We start from the raw sequence: 25,145 nt of genomic DNA, 5'->3' as shown, positions 1-25,145 counted from the left end.
TAAAGGGGGTTTCCATACAAAAAAGCGCATTTTACCTCACATACATCACTCGACAGCCACATTGTACTGCGAACACAAAGAAAGAAACTTACAATAATTAAAACATTGAAGGGAAGTGACTTACTTGCATTCTCCTGGCACGCTACACGTCCCATGCTGGAGGCTGCATCCTAGTTTGCAGATGGCTTTGTGGAGAAGCAAAAAAAAAAAGAAAAAGTAACAAGTTTGTGTTAGTTCCTGTCCAAAATTCATCATCATTTCATCAGCTTTTTCTAAACAATAACATCAAATATTTTACAAGTTGTTGTCTGGCACGTTGTGTTGCAGGTGTTGATATCGTTAAAGACTCATTTCCTGTTTTTTTTTCCTTGTTTGTTGAGCGGCAGAGAATCTCTGCAGTGGTAACAATGGATGGTAAAGTTATAGCTGACAAATTAAAGGTGACGAGAGTTTCCAAACATTCTTTGAATTGTTGCGAGGTGACATTTGACATGCACGTCAATGAACTCTTCAACTTTTCCAGTAAATGGCATCAAGGAGGTAAAAACACAAAAGCTACATCAATGTGATCCCACACATAAGAAAAGTGTTGTGTTCATTTTGTATGATTTATTTATGCTTTTCTTAATCTTATGGATCATAGTTTTCATATTAAGAAATGTCAAAGTACAGGTCTTGAAAGAACAAGGGAAGAATATGTTTTGGAAGTTAAGTTAGGCTTTTTTTTATTTCACTCATATGAAGCTATTGTTTTTTTTTTAATGATTTATAATTTTAACTTATCAGCATTTTTGTAAGTTTATTAGGATACATACATAGGAATAATTTGTAGATTTGAAATATAATATTTCAAACATCTTCAGTTTGTCGCTTACAAACAGTTAATGTGTAAATGATGGATCCTTATTCACATTTTTGGTCTTTGCATTGCTGCACATGTTTACAGAGTGACTGAAGTCTTCCTAGTACCTGTATTGCAGTCGGGCCCCGTCCAGCCCTCCATGCACTCTCTGTTCCCAGACTGGTCACACACATAGTGGCCGAAGTAGTCGTCTCGGGGACGGCAAACTTTGTTGCACTTGCTGCCGTAGTAGTGTTCGTTGCAGCGTACACGGATGGTGTACTCAAGGCTGGCTATCAAGCTTTTGTACTCCACCGGCTGCTTCTCCTCTCCGGGGTTGATCATCCCTTTGTGGATGCTTCGCTCAATTAGCAGCTCATCATCTGGACATGAAAGGAAACAAATGTGTTTAAAAAAAAGTGATTGATTGATTTATTTATCAACTTATGACTGTAGCAAGTTTTGGAAATTTGAAAAAAAGTTTTAAAATGGTTTGCTTAGTCACAAATGTTACACCTAATAGCTTTGTAGACTAGCATAGCACATATAATGTCATATGCTCGGAAGTGAAAATCGTTTTCAATGATACAGTGGGTCTTTGTGTTCCATCAGAGGAAGATAGAAGAAGCAGTTTCATTCTAATTTACTCTTTGACCAAATTCACCTGCTAAAAATGACACTTGTTGACCCACGTTAGCTAATTAGCTAATTTTGCGATCATTTGCAGCATGATTTAAGAGATCTCTGTTGATGACTTATGAAGGGTTTTATATGACTTTTTGTGCAACTGTTCCAAGCTTGATAGACATGCCGTGCTAATGCTAGTTACAGATGCTAATCTATAATTGGAAAATCTTTCAGGAGAGGGGTTAGTCAAACAGTCAACTGACTTAACTGCTACTTTTTCAGCACAAAATAAATAATTTAAAGAAAGAACACAACACTCGACGGGTCAAGTATTTGGGTCAGGTTGATAGTAAATTGTAAAAAAAAAAAAACATCTCTGAATGACATTCCATGGAGCAGGGCTGAGTGTGATTACGGGATTTGACCCAACAACCCCGTGTTTAGCGAGATAAGACAGTCTATGCCTGTTGTTAACGCACATCAGAGGGAAGGTGTAACCTCCGGTCAAACATCCATCTGCTGCACACACCTTCCAAGAATGTGGAAGAAGAAAAAAAGAAGAGGAAAAAAGATGGGAAAGAATAGGAAAATTAGACCAAACAGAGGTTGTAGATGTGAGGTCTGTGAGGGCTTGATAACCGAAATGCTTTTTCAGTTTTCCTGCTTGTTGAAATTCTTTTCTGTCCTTCACTCCCCCTCCTTTTTGCCACCCCCTTCTCAGGATATCCAGCCTCGACTCCATCGGAGCCAGGCCGGAAATAATAAGAGACGGGGAACAGACAAGGAAGGGCGACATAGGAAAGACCCTTTAGCTTGTTCTCAAGGAACAGAAGAACCGTGACCGAGCAGGCTTTGCTGCTGTGGCTTTGGAGAGCTAAAGTGTGACCTGGACATGACAGAGCTGGAAGGAAGTGCTCATCGTCATCGCTCAAAGCGTTGTTGTCTTCAGTGGGTTGAGCAAAGCCCCAACACAGCCAGAGTTCTAAGTTTAAATCCAATCAGGATAATGCAAGAGAAACACTGTGGCCAGTAAATTCTAAAATGCTACAATGAGGTTTTATACTACAAATAATATGTTGCTTCTGTAAAAAAGAAAAAGTACCTCACACATTGTGGATGTCCTTTCAACTCTTCCTACTCTTGTCTCTTTCAATTCTCCTCTACTGTTCTTTATCTTCATGATGCCGGACAGCTTTGCCTACCTTTCTGTCATGATAAATATTTAGAAGTGAGCCTTTGGTGAGCAGTGACAGCAAAACATTTCTAATAGAGGTTAATACTTAAATTAGCGCAAACATTAGCATAAGGTGATACATCTAAGCCTATGAGAACTAGCTTGACTTGGTATTGACAGTTACATAGCTGTATCTATCTAAAGTTGGCTAAAGTTAGCTATGCGAAAACGTCCTTGCACTAGCACAGAAATGGTTTACATTAGCTGATATCCATCAAGAGTTTTTGTCAAAGTTAGCTGACATAAGCTCCATAAGTTGGTTGAAAAAACTGTCTCAGGCAGACAATTGTTATTTGTAAAACTTAGCAATTAAGCTAGCTTCAGAGTGATATCGGTTTGAAGTTTGCTAATGTTATCTTACAACAGCCAACAGAAAGCTACTGAACATAGCAAACAAAGTCGGGCTTGTATTGGTTTAACTTTATATGTTTGACAGAGGATTTGTTTTTTGGTTTAGAAATGAAAAGTCTATATCTTGAGCTGAATATGCATAAGACTGTTTGCGTTATAATTTAATTCTGGTTAAATGCTCAAGCCTTTTATCTTATCAGTTCGTACTTTCCTTTTCATATTAGGCTACTTGCAGCTAATATTTGTAGCATTTTTACATCCATTTCAACATCTTTATTTCTTTGTTTTGAGTGAGTTTCTTTTTTTCCCTGATATCTAAAATGTTCAAAATTGTCTCTGTATCAATCAGTAAAGCTAACTACCTAAACCCTCTTGCATATTTTAATATTCTCATACAATAGTTACTAAACTTTTGCACAGAATGCAGAATGAGAATCCATTTTCACTCTGTCCTGATTTACCAAGTCTCTCTGCGAGCTAACACAGTGCCACAGATTTCAGTCCCACACCCACCACCTGAAACACCCAGGCACTCACTCACTGCTGTTCATCTCCAGCAATTAGATATAAAAATATAGACCAATCATGAGCTCTCTCTGTACTGGAAGAGAAATGCGAAGAGAGGCCGTTGTTACTAGGGAGAGCAGGAGCGAGTGGGCCATATAAAACTGGCTTATATAAACAACGAGGGGCTTCAGATCTGAGCAGCTGATCGTGTCAAGAGCTGCATGATTGTCCGTGTGAAAAGAAGATTTATTTTTTCAAACAAAGTGTGACCGTTTCTTAGTTTATAGTTCGAGGCTGGAGTGTTTTGTTAGAGGGCTCTGACACTTCTGCTCTGATCTTTGACCTTCTTACAGCTTGTTGCTTGTAACAGTGGTGATCTTTTAACTGAAGTCAAGGCCATATTTGCTCTGCAGGTTAAAATATTCCAGTTCAATTTGCTTTACATTATATGATGGTTATCAAAAAGATGCACAGTCACATTTTAGATTCCATCTAGACGTAATGGGTGCTTTCTCAATCTGCAACAGGTCTGTTAGAAAAATTCAAGTTAAGCATCTTCATACTTGTAAATGGTAACTGGACTTGAGCTTGTATAGTGCAGATCAAACCTACCCATTAACACACCTAGAGCAGAGGCTGCTATGTAAAGAGTCCATCAGTATTACCTCATTCATACACATTCACACGCTGCAGACAAAGCATGTGGAGGTTGTTCTTGCCTTGTGTCTTACTTGTTGGACATGAGGCTGCAGGAGCTGGGGATCAAACCCCTTACCCTCTGGTTGAGAGACGACCAACTCTTCCACTGAGTCACAGCTGCCCCTTACTTTAAGAACTATTTGCATCTGGTACAAAGGCCATTATTTAACTTTTCTTTAATTGGCAATTCAATTAAGTGCGGCTTGGAGCTTTGAGCTGTTCAACCAAAAGTGATTTATTTTAATTGACTGAATTGTTTTGGTTACATAATGGCTGGCTGTGTAAAATAACCAAGAAAAGCACACCTGGAATGGGAGGCACTCCCAGAAAATAGGTCTCACATAAACACGGATGATAACATGGTTGTCAAGGAGCTATCATGTTTTGGAAATCATCTTCCTTCAGGGGCTCAGCAATACATAACTGCATACACTCAACGCATTTTCAAGCTTTTTTTTCATAAAAGAAAGTCGGTGGAGTTAAGTGCATCAAACACTTAGAAAAGCGTCATGGAAATTGTAAGGAACAAAAATTGCACTTAATTAACGTTCAAAGGCTATCTTGTGATTGCCAAAACTTTATAATAAGTAATTTTATTGCTTCATAGTTTGGCACACTGTTGCCCTTCAGTAAAGCAAATTACTTAATTTTCTTGGCTCACATCAACCTTCGTCATTATACAGGGTACCACTTTACTTTTTCAATACCCTGCAGATTAGAGTTGTTAGTTTGTCTTAAAAAGATATTAATCATTATTTGACATAGGGCTGCATGGTTATTTGAATTCCTATACATTATCAGAGTTTCAGTACCAATACTAGAATATTTATTTTATCTGACATTTCACGTAGCCTATAACCACACCAAACTGTCATAGCTAAAGTAAAAAAGGCTACCAATATTTTCAACAAGTCCCATGAGAAGATTTCCATTAGTGGAAGAGTACAAGTATGAATACTTTCTGGCTTTCCTTCGCCCCTTTGCTGCTAAAGGTATAAGGGGGGGGGGAGTGATTAATGTAAAAATCGAGATTCTTATCTTCTGAGCTAATCACTCCCTGCTAAGTGCTAAGTGCTAAGGCTAGCTCTTTAACTCAGCAGAATGCCAAATGGAGCAGGAAGAAATTCAGCCAGTCTCACAGATGACTGGAGTAGAACCTAGATTCAATCATGAATCCGGAATCACTTTGTATCGAAAATAGATTCCGAATGGAATCGTGACCTCAAGAATCGAATCTCAAAGATTCTACTACTCAATGTTGCTTAATCATTTCCTTCAGAACCCATTCACTTCAGCATCTTAACTCAAATCAGTTTAATCTGTGTATTTCTTGGGAAAGAATTTGATGAATTTGTTAAACAATTACATAATTTCTGGCACAAGTTCATTGTCTGTGAGATAAATAAACTACAGGGTATATGGTCATTGTTTTCAATTTTTTGGGGATAAAATGGAGCTCAAAGACACAGTGATATAACACATATAGTATCAGGCCTTAAATAGAAATACAATACAGTACTTGTTGGTAAAATCAATAAAATCTTACATTTAATCTTTTCCTCAGGAATGCAGAAAGGAACGTTGTATAAAATCGCCTGACTTTTCCTTTTACCATTGTTGTCTGATTCTCTCAGGATTCTCAGATGCAGATGTTTCACTGCTATCACTGCTGCTTCACCTCACACTGTCTGGCACAAGACCAGTATCGGTAAATCTTTACCCTCCAGTGAATCTTCATACGAGCCAAAAATCCACCAACCCACAGAGTCAACAACAGCTCTGTCCTCTTTTCTTCTGCCATTTCTGTTTTGTTTTTTAAACAGGCGGGGGCTTCCTGAAGCATAAACAACCTTCACAAAGCCTTCTTTTTCCTGAGGCCTCTCCAACCTGCTGCCCAGACCTGTTCACACAAAGCTCCTGCAGCCCAGACTGTAACTCAGGGCAGGAAACTCCAATCATGGCGTCTCAAAACATTCAGCAGATACTTGGAGGGAAAAGAACAACCGGCTTCACTTTGAGCCATTTTGCTGTAATCCCATAATTACAGTAGTCGTTATCATGACACCATGTTTTCACTTTTTTGGCACTGTAATACTTAAAGGGCAGTCCTGTGCTACCGTCAGGGCTTCTTAAAAATGCATCAGTTTACAGTTTAAGAACATGATTAATTGCAATACTGTGAAAAGACAGGAATCATCTGTAAGTAGGATACCATAGTTTTAAAAAGTCGTACAGTCAGAGAGTTAAAGCACTTAAAAGTTTTTTGACCATTATCAATACCTTTCATCACAAAATTGTGCCACGAACCCAAGGTGATGTCTTCCAATAGCTTATTTTTATGTGGCGGTCTGCACCGTTGACATATTTCAGTTAAAGTGATAAAGTGTGCAGATATGAAACAGATGAGAGGAAGAAGAATTAAAAATACTTAATCGTTTACTCCTATCTGACATAGGTTGATCGTTCAGCAAAAGTCTCTTTCAAACCTTTCGGCCACAGTTCATGCGCACTGCAGCCCTGCTCCCTGTGGGCACCACATATGATACTTTAGGAAACAATTTTTCGGTATGCAGAGCTGGTAAACTTAGAGTATCTTTGCATACTTGTATTTAATGTAGAGCTTAGGTGCATTAAATGTGTACTTCACACATTGCTGCTGTATTATGCATGAAAACACAGTAAAGTTGACTGAGGACTTGGGTTGGCATACAATCAGATAACTGAAAATGGGCCAAGGGGCAAAACCAAGTTTGATTGGGACATCCCCAAAACTTATTTCCCTATGCACACCTGGCCTTGAACAGATGACAACTCTCTCTAATTACATAACAGTATCACTAATGCTCGCTCCCATTGCATGTAACACACACAACACAGCTGGATGCAACAGGTTCATGCCTGCTCTCTGATATTTGGAAATGTAGGAAATCCCATAGTCATGCATAAGTAGACAGGTAAAAGTAGATATAAGGAGAATCAAACTAACACTTAACCCCAAATATCTACTGACCATGACAGCAGATAATCCACAGAGGAGTTTAGCTCATTATGAAACTACATTCATGTTTTTAAACTTATCCTGCATGTCTTACAATGAAGCAAGCAGGTAAGGTTTCACTTTGATAAGACACTTGGCTGCAGACAGACCCACTGACAGATCAAGGGATCATACTTGTAATCACGCAATGAGAGAAATACTCAGTCCAAGTCTACAAGACGGGACATGGCGGTCGAGTTGTCAGCACTTCCTGTCAGTACCACCCAGCCTCACCCCTTAGAGGCGTCATAAAAGCGTCCCCTCAAAGCCCTCACACTGACACATGTACAGGTGGTCAAGGAGGCAATGACTTAAGTGTCCCACCACCAGAGCTGTTGTCCAGGCCGAGGCACGGCAGCCTGAATGCCAACCTGTCACAGCGTTTCAGGATAATGAAGTGGCGTGCGGTAGCCGGACAGCTGCCATGATGCTAATTAGGAGATGGACATCAGAGGAAAGAAGAGGGGGTAAAAAAAGAGTGCCATGGCCCATAATTAATGGCTTAAAGATGCAATGTTCTCACAGCCTTGATATAGAGAAGGGTGCAGCAGAGGGTGAAAGGAGGGGTAATGAGGAGGAGCACAAATAAGCTACCTGTCATTCATAAGTCAGCTCACTCTAATGTTCAGTCCAAGCCTCAGCTCATAGTTTATTTTTTTATGGTTGTTCAGGTTCTAAGACGTCAATGTGAGAGTGACACGGTAGCTCAGGGCAATGATCATAAAAAATCTAAAGAATGGAATGGTAGATGTGTGCCATCTACCATTCCTTTCATTTTAGTCAAAGCATTGCAGGTGTTCGGTATCATGGGTAAGGTTTACTGCCTGGCTTTCCATTCCTTCTGGTTCCAAATCTGCTGCAGCTGTTAATCTGCAACCTTTTGCACAAAAAGTGAAGGCAAAAGTTTAGTTGTTCCCAACAGCCACACTTGCAAGTGTCGAACCTTAGAATAGGGGTAGCATTGCAAACCTTCATACAAAGTATTATTGGGGTATCACCATGGATTGTATAAAGAGAGGGAAAAAAGCCAACATTGCGTTGAACATTTTTGCCATGGCCAACTTTTTCTGGAACAGGATATGAAAATATTTGGACAAGAGGGTTGATAAGCATTGCTATGCCTCTATCCTGGTTGAGATGTATCGGTGATAGCAACTTGTCAATGACAGGTAGCCACGCCCTGCAGCGTTACCCTGCTATATCAACTACTTACTTTGAACAGGGCCACATTCTACAAAACCTACATGTTGTATTGAATATGACTTGAAACTAGTGATTAGGAAAATGTTGACTTAAGTTATAGGTCAAATGAATATAAGGTTACTCAAATGTGTATATTCAATTAAACTTCTTGTGGAAACCAGTCAACTCTTGCTGGCCTGCTTTGGCAGATGGCTGTTCACCAAGGAGGCTGGTTCTGTTCCAGGTTTCTGTCTGTTAAAATTAAATTTTCACCGCAACTTATGCCAAGAACTTGCGCATGGTGGATTATTGTTGGGTCTCTGTAACCAATGAAGCAGAGAGTACAGTCTACACCTGCCCGGTCCTTGAAGTGTTGTTGGATAATATTTGTTTTTTAATAAAACTGACTGATGGATTTGAAAGAATAAAAATGAAGGGCTCTGTTGCATTGACTTCATATTTGAAACAGGAGACGACATCCTTTTATAAACATGAGCTAGAACACAAAAAGTGAAAAAAATATGCTGTTATAACGTCTAACAAGCAATTCTCTTATGGTTGGAAAAACCTAAGTTTATCCAACCCCATTCCCAGTATGCAGCTTCTACTAGTTAACTGACTAAATTTACACATCAAACCTATGCCACATGAGTTCAAAACACAAACTCTGACATTGATTTATTGCCACACAGCTCTGACGCAAAGGGAGATCAGGTGCAAAGCATGACAGTATCATATCAGCCATCAGATGTGACTCAAGCCATTATCAATCTTTCTCGCTTTCAAGCCAGGCTGATCCTGAACGAATCTGGAGGTATTTACGTGAAAGGGAAAGTTAGGTGCAAAAGGAGGCTTCAGGATTTGCCTTTATAGAGGCATATATTTCTTCGCTTGTGGTAAAAAGACAACAAAAGAGATGTCAACGGCGGGGAGGTGAGCCCTAACTCAGCTTGTATGAAAAGTGAGTCAACAACTAACAAAGCAAATGTGGCGTCCTATCACACAGATTACATCCCTCAATTAACCTTTCATCCTCCCAGCGGTATTGGGGGAAAGTGGCCAGAACAGCGTGTATAAACAGGATACAGCTGCAACAAAAGATGTCAGTGTGCAGGCAGGTTATAACCAAATTTGTTGGCACGGCTGGTTAATCTTACACCCTAATTCACTCATTTAACACTAGCTATGACACAAGAAATGTTCTCAAATGTTATGACAGGTTTCCATGCCAAGCCAACCGAAATACCACCTGTGCAATAGCTTATATTCATCTCTCATTCTGATTTTATAATGGTCATGTATGCACACCTACAATCTACAAGGGCTACTGAGTTCCTCTTGAGCAAATTGGATGGCTGGAGACTAGATTACAGGACAGCCAACTGTCTTGCTGAACTTCATAAGTATATAACTGCCCCTTTCATGATGGCTTCTAATTGAATGTTCAGTGGTTTTGGTTATAGCAATTCATAGCTTCCTAGTTCCCCAAAAGTCCTGGAAGAAAAGTGACAAGCATTCCATTGCTTTATTGATTGGTGTTTTATTGTTTTAAATTAAGTTACTTAATTGTCATTTTTGCTCACTTCAGCTCATCTGGCCTCATGATGATGTTACTTGTTTGGTCCATCCATCTATCACTCACATACTTTCCACAACCCATCTGCCTATATATTGGCCGTATTGACATTTTCTGGTAAAAATATAAATTTCCAAATTTGAGTTACCTTCTGATCTTTCCTTTGGCACAACTAGTTCTAGCTTTGGCATAACCAGTTGCCGTCATGGTTGCTGAAGACATTAATGCTCTTCAGAGATTCTTTCTTGATAAACTAACACAACCAACGTAGCTGCCGTAGTTTAGTCCTTTCCAGGCGTTGACAATGTATATAACAGAATTAAGTGATGAACCAAAACTTGCAGTGTGACCCGTAAGATATGGGTGAAACCTGAAACACTGATATTGGCCAGCAATTACTCTGAACTTGGCACAGTGCACAAACTGATGGCAGCGTAACCTTCCAGACAAGCCAAAATGTAAGACAAAACCTAGACTTATTATTATTATTATTATCACATACAACTGTACTTTGATGTGTTAAGAGCACGTTTAGCTTTTGAAAGCAGGAGGGGACTGAGTGCAAATCAGATAGAATGTGATAAAAAATAAAGTTTTTTATTTGTTACACTGTGTTTTATACATTACAGAGGGGTGATCCTTACCATTGCTGTGTGTTCCGTTGTCCCTGTCCCACGCCTCCACTATCACAGTGTAAGCTCTCTGAAACAGAGACACAGAAAGAGGGCAGAGGTTACCATGGTGCACACTTATACAGTAGACAGCACACAGAGAAACTCAGATGTGCCCACATCAAGGCATGGAAATGCACATTATTTGGCATTTACATAGAGACTCAGATCTGACCTGCAATCACTCATAAACAGACACACGGCTGCTTTCACAACACATACACTCACATTTTGCACAAAAGGTGAGTAACGATGGGAAAATAAGTCTCGTTCCCACGCTGCTGTCACTGATTAGCTTCAATCTGCCCGAGGCTGGTTAACAAATGTTCTATCAAAGAACCAAACATTCACCTGAAAACCAACAGAACACATTTTTCATATTTCACCAGCCTGGCCTGATTCTTTATGATAACATGGTTCAGAGATACCAAATCCAGCTTTCCTCTGTCACCCCTAGATCAGGAAGAGAATTATTCCCTCAACCACCTTTTCCGTGACACTTTATTGATCCCAAAGGACGAGGAGGTTCATCCTTTCTTGACTCCACAGGGAGGTCAGAACCCCTGGATCTAGCAGGGATTTGATGACTTGATGACTTGCTTAAGGGCACTTTGTGTGGGTAATGTATTGATTTCCAATGTGGGAATTCATTTTTCCTGCCTTTTCCGCAGGGATTTCTTAAGGACTCAGAGTGGCTTTTGAGTCAAATGGCAGGGGAGACATTTGCGAGGATGGAAGCAATACTGTTAAGTGTTTCTTGAAGAGTATAATGGCCCAAATAAAGCCTGTATCAGGTAGCTACGAAAGGAATTATAAAACGTTTTAAAATCCTAATAAGTGTCTTGGAATACTTGCTTTTTGTATATACATATTAAGGGCCATTTTGTAGGAACAGGACTAAATATATATAGAGTAATAGATATTGTCATTTCTGACCTCTGTGGTACAATAATCGAATTGTTGACCTAAACTTGGCATTTTGACTCACCACATTACCACTTCATGAGTCATGTATGCTAGGAATGAGGGAAACATTATATAAAAGAAAAGAAAAAGAAGACAGCAGGATTATGGTCCACAGCAGTGACAAGAAGTGTGAAAAACACAAGAATTACAGTGAATAAAGGGGCATTTGTATTCCTCAGTTCATCAGAAATCGTGATGCATTATTGTAATACTGTCTTGCAATACATCAATTATTCCAGAATCGCTATACTGTGATAGAATTGTTGTCTTATCATGGGCCACATGTCGCATGTTGTATCGTTTCGTATCATGAATTACCCTGAGATTCCTACCCAGGCTGTTGTGCATATTTCTAGTCATCAGATAATCCCATCTGCTATCATCTGACAAGGATTAAGCATTTTGAGTTACGGCCGAAATTTTGCAGTTTACCCGAATGCCCAGCAGTTGTCATAAAAATAAAAACAAGTGACATTAAGGCCCTTTCCAAATCTCTGAGCTGCTCATTGCATAGTCTAGATAGCAACCTGAGACTGACGAAATTGTGTTGGAGTTCAGAGATGAATCAACAACGTGATTGTTATCTCCACTCGTATGCAGACACTTGTATAAATTAGGCATTGGAATTGGTGGGTAACTCACAATACGAGTTATAATTCATGGCACATGACAACAATAACACTACACTACACCTGTTCTATGATAACAATCCATTGCATGACAATCACGTAATATCTGATTAACTGAAGAATACAAAATGCCCCTAAAAAGGTAAAGTGTATATGTTTACTGCAATTTGGCTCCAGTTTCACCTCTTATCACTGTGGATACTATCTCACTGACTGCTTCGTCTATCAACTAATTTTTTGGCCAATTAATTCCATTCAGGTTACCCTCATTCATGTCATAAGCATCACCATGTGAAGTCATGAAGTGGTGAGTCAAAATAATAATGGCATTACACAACCAAAGACTACGATACACTATCTGTTTTGTCCCACCTCCTTGTACATATGAATTCATAAAAAGCTAAACTGTTGTTTGGTGATTGCCAATTCAAAGAGCTCTGTCTCCTTCACGCTGCACACAGACTCTTGTCCTCCATAAAATCTTATCACATTCAAATTAGCCTGTTCAATATCACTCAGACTACGAACTAGCAACCAGCAGAAACTAGAACACTGATGTCAAACTCTAATCTTGATAACAATACAAACATTTTAATTATTGTACAATATTCAGTGCTTTGAGTGTTAAGTGGTTATTGTGTGGAAAAGCCCAGCATGTCTGCACACTATGCCCTAGTTTCAAGAGGAGACAGACTCCGCCAACAAGCTCCAACTCTGAAATTGTTTCAGGTGCAAGGCATTTTTTCACGGGCATCAGCAAACAAACCAAAATGGTGCTCGCTGTCTGTCAACTGCATGGGGCCGGACGAGCAGCTGTGAGTTCCCATGACCCAAGTGTGACTCAGAGTGACTGAGGGCTGCAGGGAAGATTACAGGGGACGTTACAAAGTGGTGCTGGGAGAGATTAGAGGCAGAGAGAACACAGAAACACGAAACGAAAAGGTAGAGAGTTAAAGTCCTTTATGGCACTGCGCAGGTCATTTTGTGGCGTTCAAATTTTGGGGTTGAGGAGTTCACAGTTTGGACGGCCATGAAAAGTGATAAATGAGAGAAAATCCCATGACACAGATATGAGACCATGTAGCTACAAGTATTTGGTGGTTGCTTCAGGGTGTGTTCACAACAAGCAGGTTTAGGGCTTTTGTATCCACATTTGGCAACATTTACTTCTTTAACTTTGTCTTTGATCAGTTAGGAAAAATGACAAACAAATAAAACTATTGGGACAGATGCATGAAAAATGCAGGACTTAATTGACATCATTGGAAGGCCTTTTGTTGTTAATTTTGTTTGCAAATACATTTTATATTATTGTTTAATCTGGGGGAAAAAAATCTAAATTTTGAGCTATTTTTCAGTTTTGCTCGTGTTACTTTTATTCCCAAACCATAGTTTCCTTGTAGTTTGGTACTGTGTGTGAACAAACATGAATCAAAGTGCACATAATCACATTTCTTTACTGAGATTTGAACCAATCAGATAAGCCGAAAAACCATTTCAAACATGTACAACTGAAATTTGGATGTTACAAATCTAATAAGCTCTTGGTAAAACCTTTCATTATAGAGTGTAGACTTTACTTTTTAGGAGGTTTGAGTTATTCCCTGTGATATTTACTTGGCTGTTTTGGTTCGGAAGGAGATTACGCAGCTGATATGTTACAAAAGAGGGAACAAGCAGCAGGACAAGATCTCCCAATAAGACTTCATGATTCTGAAAACAAATTGGATCTTCATGAACTTGTGCAAGCTGAAGTGTCTGTTCTATATCCCCTGTTAGTTACAATGTGAGGAGACACTCTAATGGTCACACAGTCTGTTACAATGGCAACAAAATGTGGGACACTGTATCCAGTAAGATTCTTTTCAGATTGTTTTTTTTTTTTTTTTAGCTGGAGTCTGCTTCCAGAAGGACAGAAATGCAATCTCATGTTTTAACCATCCTCTTCCCTCTGACAGTAAGAACATATTACACCATGAACAAGTGAGAGTCGGCCAAATCTGAGCAGTTACATCACCAAAAACAAGAACATAAGAACACTTTGGTCTGCAGTGACAGCTTCAAACTTTTCCTCTTCAAACTGAACTGCACGTAACTAAACCGTCTGGTGGCAGAGCTTCCTTCTTTTTACATCCTAAGACTATAAACTGAAGCAGTTCAATTCACGTGGTTCTGGCAACATCTGAGGAACAGAACTCCAGAGGTGGGCCATAATGCGTTGCCTCTGTTTCTTCTTTCATGGCTTCTTTCAATGATTTCCATATTTTCAGCTGGAGCTCAGGAGCTGATACTGATGCTAGTTTGAGGCACCTCCAAACAATGCCAGCATCGATCTTGATAAGTCAACCAACAATGTGTGAACAATTATAAAGGAGTGACCTTCTTTTTTTAACATCAATGCAGGTATAAAGAATTTGGCATCTTTACTGGATACAATAACATTGTTTAGTCATGAACACAGACTTGTGCTATGATCCACAGCCACAGCTATCTTACATTGGACATGTAGCACTGATTTGAATACAAATAAAGCATACAGAAGTGGAAATGCAATCATATATTACTGCACACTATCCTGCAAATAAAGGCTCAAAGAGTCTTCACGCAGCGCAGGTGTTTTAACTATTTTTCCACCTGACTCAGTTGTCTTTTTCTCACCCAGCACCCACGTTGTCTAAATAATCAGAATCAGAAATGGACATACAGAAATGAGTTCTCGACTGACTTCCACACTCTGCCATTAGACAAACGGGGGAGGACAGCAGCCTACATTCACAATTTTTAGGGGTAAAACCGATCTTTCAACCTAGAAATGAAGAAAACCTTTTTTTAGATTTAGCATGTCCCAGAATCAGAGTCTGAAGTCCTATACTGTATTCAGAGTACAGAAGAATAGCAATTGGTTGGCACAGAAAGAAGGTGAGGGACCTATGATTAGTCAATTCATAAAGTGAGAGTCAGTGTTAAAAGTATGTTTAAGCCTTACTACCACGAAACTTAAAGTCACCAGGCATAAAACCGCAATTGAAAAAAAGTATTTGCTCCAAACATTCTTAAATCAGAAATCATGAAGACATCATGAGGATGATCTTGTCTACAGCTTTGGCACAAACATCAACAGCAGCCGCTTGATCAGACTGAGGCTCTTTCTCTATCAGCTGGAGATGACACAGCAGTGATTTATGAGCTCAGCGAGCAGCCATAACTCTGTAATGAGTGAAAATAAGTGGACATTATCATAATCAATCTTTCCCTTTGTAATCCATTTTAAATGTCACAGCCACCGGCTCCCAGACAGATGGGTCTGTCCCACGGCCTCAGAGGAGCCTGACATGAGTGTGTGTGTTTGTTAGTGTGTGTGTTAAACATATCAGAGTGTGTGACTAAACTCAAGTGTGCAGTTTGTGTCCTTGAAGGAGAGGAGCTGGAGGATCAAAGTGTCACGTCCCTGCTGTCTGCCGTGAGACGACCTTATGAGTCGAATCTGTGTGTGTGTGAGGGGTATGGGCTGGTGGTGGGGGTGGGGGTGGGGACGTGTTAGGAGACACTTGACACCTCCTAACCAATTTACAGGAGTCAGAGGGATTTGGGTTTTCATTAGGCGAGGAGAAACCAGCCCACTCCGCACCGCCTTCACCTGTTCAATGAATAAATTACTGCTTCAGCACGGCAGGAACAGCCGCCGGCTACACACAGCTCTACTGAGACTATACTGTACAGTCTGGAGCAGCTACACACACACACACAGAATTTTGTTTCATGCATACAAGGTTTATGTATTATGAATAAGATTCATTCTTTGTGCAAGCTTCTTTTGTCATTTACAAGTTTGTGGAGCCTTGATTCCAGCCTAGAACGTGCAGTAGTTGTTTAACTTATAGTACCATTGGTGGATTCTACCATGACGATAAGGTTCATGATGTTTGTGCATGTGCTATGAAAATTTTAACTTAATTTCTTTAATGCCTGCAACATCAAGCTGATGCGGCAAATGAAACCACAAAAAGCTAGCTAAACATGCTAAGACACAAATCAAACAGCCTCTAGAAGAAAAAAAAACAGCACAATCCTAATCCTATTCAGACCGTCATAGGTAAGTAGAAAGCAAATAAATTATATAAAATAATTTAAAAAATAATAATAATAAAAAAAAATAAAAGTATTTTTTTTTTTTATCTTTTAGCTCTGTTGTTGGTCTCCACAAAGTCCTACAGGTCATATCTCACTCTTTAGCTGCTAAATGCTGCACTGTGCTCACCAGCTACTTGCTAACTTTAGCAGTCTGCTCTTTGTTACTCTAGGCAGGTTAAGTAAAGATGTTTTTAGAGCCCTCTTCTCCAACAACAGCCTCCTGATTGTCATTTGAATTAACAAAAAAATGTGGGCCTCGAGTGAAAAAATCTGATTGACCCTGTGTCGCAAAAGTCAGTCAACGATCAGATTTACCTGACTTCCTAGGCAGCATCAGAATGGATCGTTTCAACCTCCATTAAAAGAAACAAGCATTTTCTAAAGTTTTATTAAACCCTTGCAGATTTACCAAACAAAGCATGACTTTTTTTCTGTCTGACATATTCTGCACAATGTTGTAATTTTGGCAAAGTTCTAAAAAAAAAATGAATGAGCTTTCCTCATCTGAAAATGGAACACTGTATTTTAGTTTCCATTAGAGAATCTCCTCAAGTGATGAATGCATCAAGAAATGGTGACTTTTAATTCGCCAGCATGTCTCAAGGGTGAAATTAGCTAAAAAAAACCCGACATGCTAAACTTGTTAGCCCGGCTAGTCTGCTAGTGCTCTGAACTTCTTCAGTGTTAGCTAAACCAAATCCCCACTGTAGCAACACTCAGTAGACACTGTGCTAGACAACTCCCTCTATACGAACCACTTCTTATCAACATTCATAAACACAAACTCATACCAAGCATTAAAGTATACATTTGTCAGGATGATTTAGCCAACTTAATATTTCTACAGCCTCTAGCCTCAGGTCTTAATAGCCCTTTGATGTCAATGATATTAAACTAAAGGACTAAAGAAGTTTAACAGAAAGAAGTTCTACTTTTAAACAAACTTTCAATGAAAATATCTATGTTTAATACCTCAGTGTGTGCTTCGTTACATAAATATCTGTCACGTCATCACCTCAGATCAAAGTTTGACGTTTAAAGGTGGGCTAAAATCAAGAGAATTGTTCCTTTAATAGAAATTCACAGCAGCAGGGAATTGTTAATAGATAAAAGAAAAGCCTGAGACCCAATTAACAACTTTACTCGAGTTGTGATCAGAGAAAGACAAAAAAAAAAAAAAAAAAAAGCAGCAGTAACACCTGTCACGTCACACCTGTTAGTCTACTGACATGAATAAAACATTTCGCTCCCGGCAGAGAGAAGCCGGGATGGTTAATTTAGCACATTATTAACAGAACGAGCCCCCCACCTCCACCAAACACCACCTCCTCCCTCTAAGAAGGCCTCAGCGTACCCCCCCCAGCCCCCTCCCAGGAGGCCCCGTACAGACAGCAAATCTAATCAAAGCTAATCTAATCAGGTCTTTATACTGAGCTAGAGAATGGAAAAATGACCCAATTCACTTTTCCCACACCAAACGCATGAGGAGCTATTTCTGTCGCACCAGGTTATACAGGCTCCTCCAGAAGAATCCTGTGAACTCGTCTTTTATGGTGAATCGATGCTTTACATGCTCTGAGAAGGGAGCACGGGGAGAAAACACCACCTTAAATCCATCATCTTAAATCCATCAATTAATCTTCAGATTCCGTGACGTGCTTAAAAAAAAAAAAGGGACTGCATTAGCTTTGTATACAAATGGAAGTACTCAGGGGAGTATTTCCATTGCATAACATACCTTTTCCAACACTTTTGGTTTGTTCTTCGTCAACTTAAGGTGCCAAAGCCTGGAAGCGATGATTTCAGTAAGTCACAGCATGTACAGAGATCAAAATCTGAGTACAACATTGTGCTCTCTTTTTTATTCTGTCTGTAATCAGATGCTGCAACTGAGAAACTAGCTGCACAGACTCTACCCACACTCCCACTATTACACCCTCTAGGCCGCTGTGCATACACACTACTGTATACTGTGCAATGCAGCCACAGGGTAGGTGAATATGCTGCCTTGTGTCAAAAGCACAATTGATACCCCTTATGTTATAATCTTTTTTAATGATGCACAAAAGGTTCTTACAGCGATTCAGATCCGGTACTTTCATGCACTTCATTCAGACATCTATGCTTTTCTAAGAGGTGTCAGCAAAGACAATATTTGCAAAGGAAGGCTGCAAAGAAAGATGACAGTAAAACAGAGGCATATTAATCTGAAAATGACATGTTACCATCTGAGCATCGATTTCACAATCAAAACCATTAGGAACTATTTAGTCAAATGTAATCAAAAAAGGGCTGCTCTTCTGCATGAAACCAAATCAAAATGTCACTTATTTGTCTTGATTGTTGCAAAAGACTGTTTACACCACCCACCCACCAACACACACCACAATCCCCATAATCCCTAGCTGTGAGGAATGTCTATTAGAAATTCAAAGCTTTTATATCCAGCAGCATTTGTCAGAATGTGGACCGTCTGACAGATTTTCTGCTAACTCATATGCACGAGTAATACTGGGAGTGCGTCTGTGACCAGTTCAGATGCTTGTTGGCTGGAGCTGCTGATTGGATAACGGGCTGTAAACAGAGTGAAGTGGAAGACAAGACCAGAGAGAGGGAAAGAGAGACATTTATACCAAACACGTCCGCAGTGACTCACTGAAGAACTTTTGCAGCTTTTAACAACATGGCTGAGACAGATTTCGTATCTGAGCTACTTTTCATTTTGCATTATTGAAATGTGACAAACATTTAAGTAGGAAGCATGGTCTTTCTTAAGTCAATGTTTATTCAAACAAGTACTGGCAAAGAGAGAAAAAGCAGCAGGATGCATTTTCTTAACAGATTCTTGTAGCATCGGCATCACTCGTGTAAAGTTACTACAGTGGTGCATAGATTGGGGGTTCATTTTGGATTGAGTCACAGTTTGAGGTAACTTATTAACTGTTTTTGGTAATTTATGGAATTAAAAAATGTCAAACGTTTGTAGATTTCAGCCTCTAAGATGTGAGGATGTGAAGCTTTTCTGCAGCACATATCTTATCAAATATCAAATTAACTAAATCCCTTTAGGATATTTCTCTGAAGGTCACACAAAGTGATTGGTAGATGACATATTAGCCCCAAAGAAGATGAATGAAACATCAACACTAAGAAAGTGGGACTGGTATTCAATCCCTGATGCCATACTTAATGTTTTATGACGCCTTCCTCTTTATTCTCTTGCTTTTGAAAAATCTCACAAATCAGGTGGATAGGACCAACAAAGAGTTCTAGCGGACACTTCAAGACCCCAAAACCTGAGAAAACCTAAATATGGCTTCTTATCATCATCTACCAACAACAGGACTCCGCTCTATATAAAGAGAGCGTCACCTGAGGCAGGCGTGAATACCAGATTCAGCATGTTACACTCCAGAGAGCAGCACAAGAGAGGCCTTATGTAAACGCTCTCAAATCCACTCCTGACATTTTGCCCAACACAGCTGCCCTCCTCTATCTCTGCTTCTTTATGTTTCCATCTCTCTCTTCCAGCTTTCGGTTTCCCCTCCCTCCACTCGTCTTGATAACTCCATATCAGCGCACAAAAGCTGAGGCACAAAGTCGTTGTTCCCTCTGGAAGGTGCAGTGACATAAAGGTTAAAGCATGCCTCCTTTGCACAGTGTGGACATAAAAGTGGTAGATAGGCTGCTGGAAAATCCAAAAGAGGGGCTCCTTTATTATTGATCCACCTGAGCGCGGATGTGGCAAATAAAAAGTGAAGAAAAAAACCCAAAACATTTGAAATGTCAGGATAGGACGATAAGAGAGAGACTAAATCTGCTGTATGCAGCTCAAGCTCCAAATGTTGTTTTAACCTCAAGTCTTCAGCAGGAGGAAAAACTTCAAGTACCGCGAGGGCAGTTCAGGTGACGGATTGTACAGCTGTCAAGGACACGTAGTGAAAAATAAAAAAGAACAGAGATGGTTGAATAAATAACTGTTACAAACTTCGACTTTGATTGTGTTCTGATTTCTTCTGTCACTATTTCCATACTTTTTGACACCACAAGTTTTGAAACAATATCACAGCAGTTTTCTCCCCAATGATCGATAATAAAGAAAAGAAACAAAACGTTAAAAGAAAAACACTGATCACCGGACATATTTTAACCCAAAGCTGCCTCAAACAGGAGAGAGCGGTGACAATCTATTCAAAGTCAAACAATGGCTAATAGTGACATTTCAAACGTTCTTTTGGCTTCTCATGCAGACACAAAAGTTACAAAAGTCTCTTACAAACATTTATGTCTCTTCCCGAGTTCAGTTCTGACCTTTGGAAAAGAGCGTAAAAAAAGTTCCTGGGGCCAAAGATTATAACTTCCTGTACTAAGACCTAAAATAGACCTGTAGATAAGAATAGCATTTTCATAATGCAATAGTTGTGATGGACAAAGGGTCTCCTGTAGACCAAAAGCAATGAAATTAGTGTCAGTGATTGGCACCTAAAACCTTTAGGCCACCAAATTACCCAAGTTCATCATATCTATCCGTTTTGGAAAGGTGGAAACAGAAGTTGGTAATGCAAGAAACACGATCACCTGGACATTCACACAGCTTGTTACCGACTGCTTTCCAGGTTATTGAAATCTCTTTAATCGGAGGTTAAACTGCACTTGAACAGTGGCTTATAGAGCTGAATAGTGAGATGGGTTAAAGATTTTTTTTTAATATCCGAATAGTTTAATAATTGTCTAGCATTTAAAATAAGTAATTTTTTGTTATATACACATGCGACGCCTGAGTCCCGGTCCCCCAGCCATATTCCTCTGCCCCTCCCTCTGCGTTCATTTCACTGAGTCTGTGGCTTCACTTCATTCAAACCTCCTTAACGTACTGTACATCAAAATAAAGCAAATAAAATGTTGTTTTAGTGGGATGTGTTGATATCCTCCATTTCAAAAAGCCCCTGTCAAGATTGTTTCATTTAGACCACATTACAGAAGCTATTTGTTAGATAGTATAGATCTAGTCTCTCTACTTGAAGGCAGCGGGCTGCACCCTCGTCTCTCAACATCTCGTATTGGGGGAGGATTCATTAATGATTTAATAATGACATCTCTGCACACCCCTAGTGGCTTATTATCTCAGACTGCAGAGAAAAAGTGCCTGCACACAACAGCAGTACGTCTACGGGGCAAATCAGTGCACGTCGATGTATTTATCAATTGGGTTTGCCTAACTTCCTCTGAATAAGCAGCGAAACATCGCTTTCTACACATTGTGGATTCCGAAGTGTGTGAGAGTGTTACATGGCTTTCTCCATTGAGTGGGAGGTTGGGTTTTGGCCCCAGATGTGTTGAGAAACCCTGCTGAACCTTCACCCAATCCCTCTGGAGAGAACGCTTACAACAGGCTGCACCACGTCCATGTTCGGAAACGTGCAGAGAAACGAGGATTGTAGAAAACTGGCCAGGGAATGATTCGCCCAGTTTGATTAACTTACTCTTACACACAGTCAAGGGATGTGTCAGGGTGTGTTCATACCAAGCAGTTTACTTGAATGATTGAGGTTTAAGTGCTTTAATTCAGTTTAATGGCCCATAAAATGAGGCAGAAAAGTTAGGGAGATGTTTGCCAGCAGCTTCTACTTCTGTTGCTTTTTACTCCGGAAGAAGTGAGGCAAAATTACTAAGAAATCTGTCATGAGATGCTGAAAGCACACTTCAAAAAAAGTTGTGCAAGTTGGAAAACAGACATGATTCAAACTACCATAAAAAAAAAATCAGGCCATTTCTTACAGACCCTCATGCATGATGGGAATCAAAACCTTCCGACTCCATGAAACTTTGGTCCATGAGCTGCTTCACAATGTGAGCCCGAACGAGCAAAATACAAAAAAGACAACACAAGCGTCTTTTCCCACTCTGTCTCAGACCAAAGAAAGCAAACTTTAGGTGTGATCACACCCTCAAAGCAAGCTAACAAAAGTGAAGCACAGGAGCCAAATGGTTTCTAACGGACAAAATATGTAGCTACGGGGTTTTCTCTTAGTTCACCAGAGACTGGGAGAGATGGACAAGATAAACAAAGGATATGGGAGAGATTTTTGGGGGATAAACAAATAAAGCAACAATGAAGGGTTTGGTCAATTTGAACCTCAACCTCTCTCGTTCCAAATTTCCCATCCTTCCCTGCTTCTCATCTACAGTACAGGGAATCAAGTGGGAAATCAAGCTGTATGTGTGTGTGTGATGCTTTAATCGACGCTGCTCCTTTCACTGCTCACAACACATGCATTTCATTACCTCACCTAAAAATACATACAAAGTACATATACTATGTCTACACACACATCGACAACTATGACGCCTGGCAGAGGCATGTTGTCTGTAAGGAGATATTTTATCGAGATAGAGGAAACGTGTTAATACCAGGCGTAAATGCATGATGAATGCATTGCGGTAGGAATGCTATATGGGATCAGCGAAATCATATCCGGAGGTGGACCGAGTCGCGATCAGGTCTCAGCAGGTGGGGAAAGACATTGGGAGAGGTCGGCCGTCTTTAAGAACAGCACCTTCACTTCTTTACGGCCAAACCTGCCTGATTTACAGGTTGAAATTAAAAAAAAATAATAATAATTTGGACTGAAATTGAAACTTAAGGTCTTAAAATGTTTGTTATTATAAAAGTAAATGAGGTCCTAAAAAGATGCCTCCATGTGCAAAGATATAAAACTGTCCTGTACATACTGTCCTGTACATACTGCACACACACACACACACACACACAAATGTATAGGGCTTGTATGTAGTTCAATATCATATCATGTCTATGTCTTCTTTCTGATTGGCTGGCAGGTGTCCATTGAAACAAGATCTCAGCACATGACAAACACAGTGTAAGTTAACCACAGCTCAGTGTAGAATAAACTAAAGGTAACTATAGCAACAATGCAAATGTTTCACACTACATAATGAGTATAGAGGTTGTGATATTTGTGTGATAAATGAGACTCAGGTTACACATCATAGAAGAAAATAGTGTGTGAAGGAAAACCCTACTTTTTCTGATAAAGACGGGGGGAGGCAGGGACACACACATTTGGACGGATGCAAAAAAACCCCGCACAAAATCGAAAACATGTTTCAAATAAAATAATGACAGCCGAAAGTGTCGAACATGATTGACACAACATTAGATCATATTTCTATTTAAACATGCGGCGATTTTGTAAGAAAAAAAAAAACAGACTCAGTGTGTATAGTCCTTAAGACTAATAGTGAAATAGTTGCTAAGTGTAACGCTGATACAGATTAAGAGTCAGATTTCCATTTTTACATAACTTGAGATCTCTTTCTCGCATGATAATCCAAACTTCCATTCATCTCCTAGACTTTAAACTTCAATTCAAACCAAGTTTTAACACTCAAACTAGCTTACATGTGTGGAGAACTCCGGTTTTCCCCCATTTTGCAACTGTGAGAACTGATTTGCTTCCCCACAGCGTGACAAATACAAATACACAAAGCTGCCACTATATACACACACCGGTCACACCTCGGACACAATCCACCAGCAGCATCAACAATCGATCGGCGGGACAGACTGAGCAGCTAATCACACATTTCTACGCCTCGGGTCCAGGTCAGCTGACTTGGACCCAGCCAGCGGCACCGTGGGAAAGACGAGCAGCCTCGTCCTGACCGCAGTTAACCGAGCAGAGAGCGTTCAACCGCCTCGCCTGGCCGACACACAACACGTAACGGAGCCCATGCTGAGGGCGTCCTGCGGGCTTTCAGGCTTATTAAAGACACAGGACAGAGAGGGCACGCAGAGGGAGCCGAGTGTGGCCTCAGTTTGTTGTTCTTCTCAGAGAAGCATGTGTCACTTTGAGAGTTTTGATGTTTCCAAAGTCTGACTCAATGGTAAAAAAAAAAGAAAACTATGCACTGCATCTCACAATCAATTTAGGGATTAAATCACATGTCAATTCAAACATTTCTCAGCAATAACATGCAGAATGGTGAGGATTCTATCAAAAATGATTAGCAGTTTAAAGGTTTCCTACCAAGAAGAGGAGGAAACACTTCAATGCAAAACAACGTGCAACAGTTCGTCTATGTTGAACAAGGTCATCTCGACGCCACAGTTGTCATGGCTCGTCCTCCTGATGATTACCTCAGCCTTCATCCTGCCATCTCAGTGGCTATAATCGGCTGCTGCTGCCGGATCAAAACTCATTTCAACCTTTGGGTTCTGGACATCGAAAGAGGTTCTTATATTTAACCTGCTAAATGTCTCCCGGGTATATTCACTCCTGACATGAGCGGATCTCTGCACATCAATGCCTCCGCTGTCGAGCTTTTTGTTTGGAATCTCCAAAATTGTTATAGTAAGTGACGCAATTAGGGCCAAAATTGTGTTAGTCAATGCTCTCTGTTAGCACTTAAAAGTCTGTGCAAAGCAAAATCAGAAATCGATTTCTTAACACATTAGATATGTTGGGGGGGGGGGGGGGGGGAATAAGCTTTGTTTGATTGAATTGTTGATTTAAACCATTGGAAAGCCTTTCAACACTTTAAGGAAGGGGTTTTTTTTAAGGAAGGGGCCAAATTGGGGGGCTCAATGACTCACCAGGGTGTCGTGTGCATAATCCTGCCACCCTCGTGCTACAATAATACAAAAAAGAAATTGAATCCCAGTTTTACAAA

At 40.0% G+C, this 25,145-nt stretch overlaps 1 protein-coding gene across 2 annotated transcripts in view; it reads right to left on the bottom strand.

Annotated features, from left to right (window-relative positions):
• The window catches only part of LOC132992834 (protein jagged-2-like), a 60,773-nt gene that overhangs the window by 29,321 nt on the left and 6,307 nt on the right, over positions 1–25,145 (bottom strand). For both annotated transcript variants that reach the window (XM_061062355.1, XM_061062356.1), the window contains exons 3-5: positions 10,699–10,756; positions 970–1,224; positions 125–185 (exon numbers count right to left, since the gene is read on the bottom strand). In XM_061062355.1, coding sequence (XP_060918338.1) covers positions 125–185; positions 970–1,224; positions 10,699–10,756 — 374 coding nt within the window. The remainder of the gene's footprint in view (positions 1–124; positions 186–969; positions 1,225–10,698; positions 10,757–25,145) is intronic.

Source organism: Labrus mixtus, chromosome 18 (assembly GCF_963584025.1).
Source record: "Labrus mixtus chromosome 18, fLabMix1.1, whole genome shotgun sequence".
Taxonomy (NCBI): Eukaryota; Metazoa; Chordata; class Actinopteri; order Labriformes; family Labridae; genus Labrus; species Labrus mixtus.
This window is presented reverse-complemented; position numbering and strand designations above follow the sequence as displayed.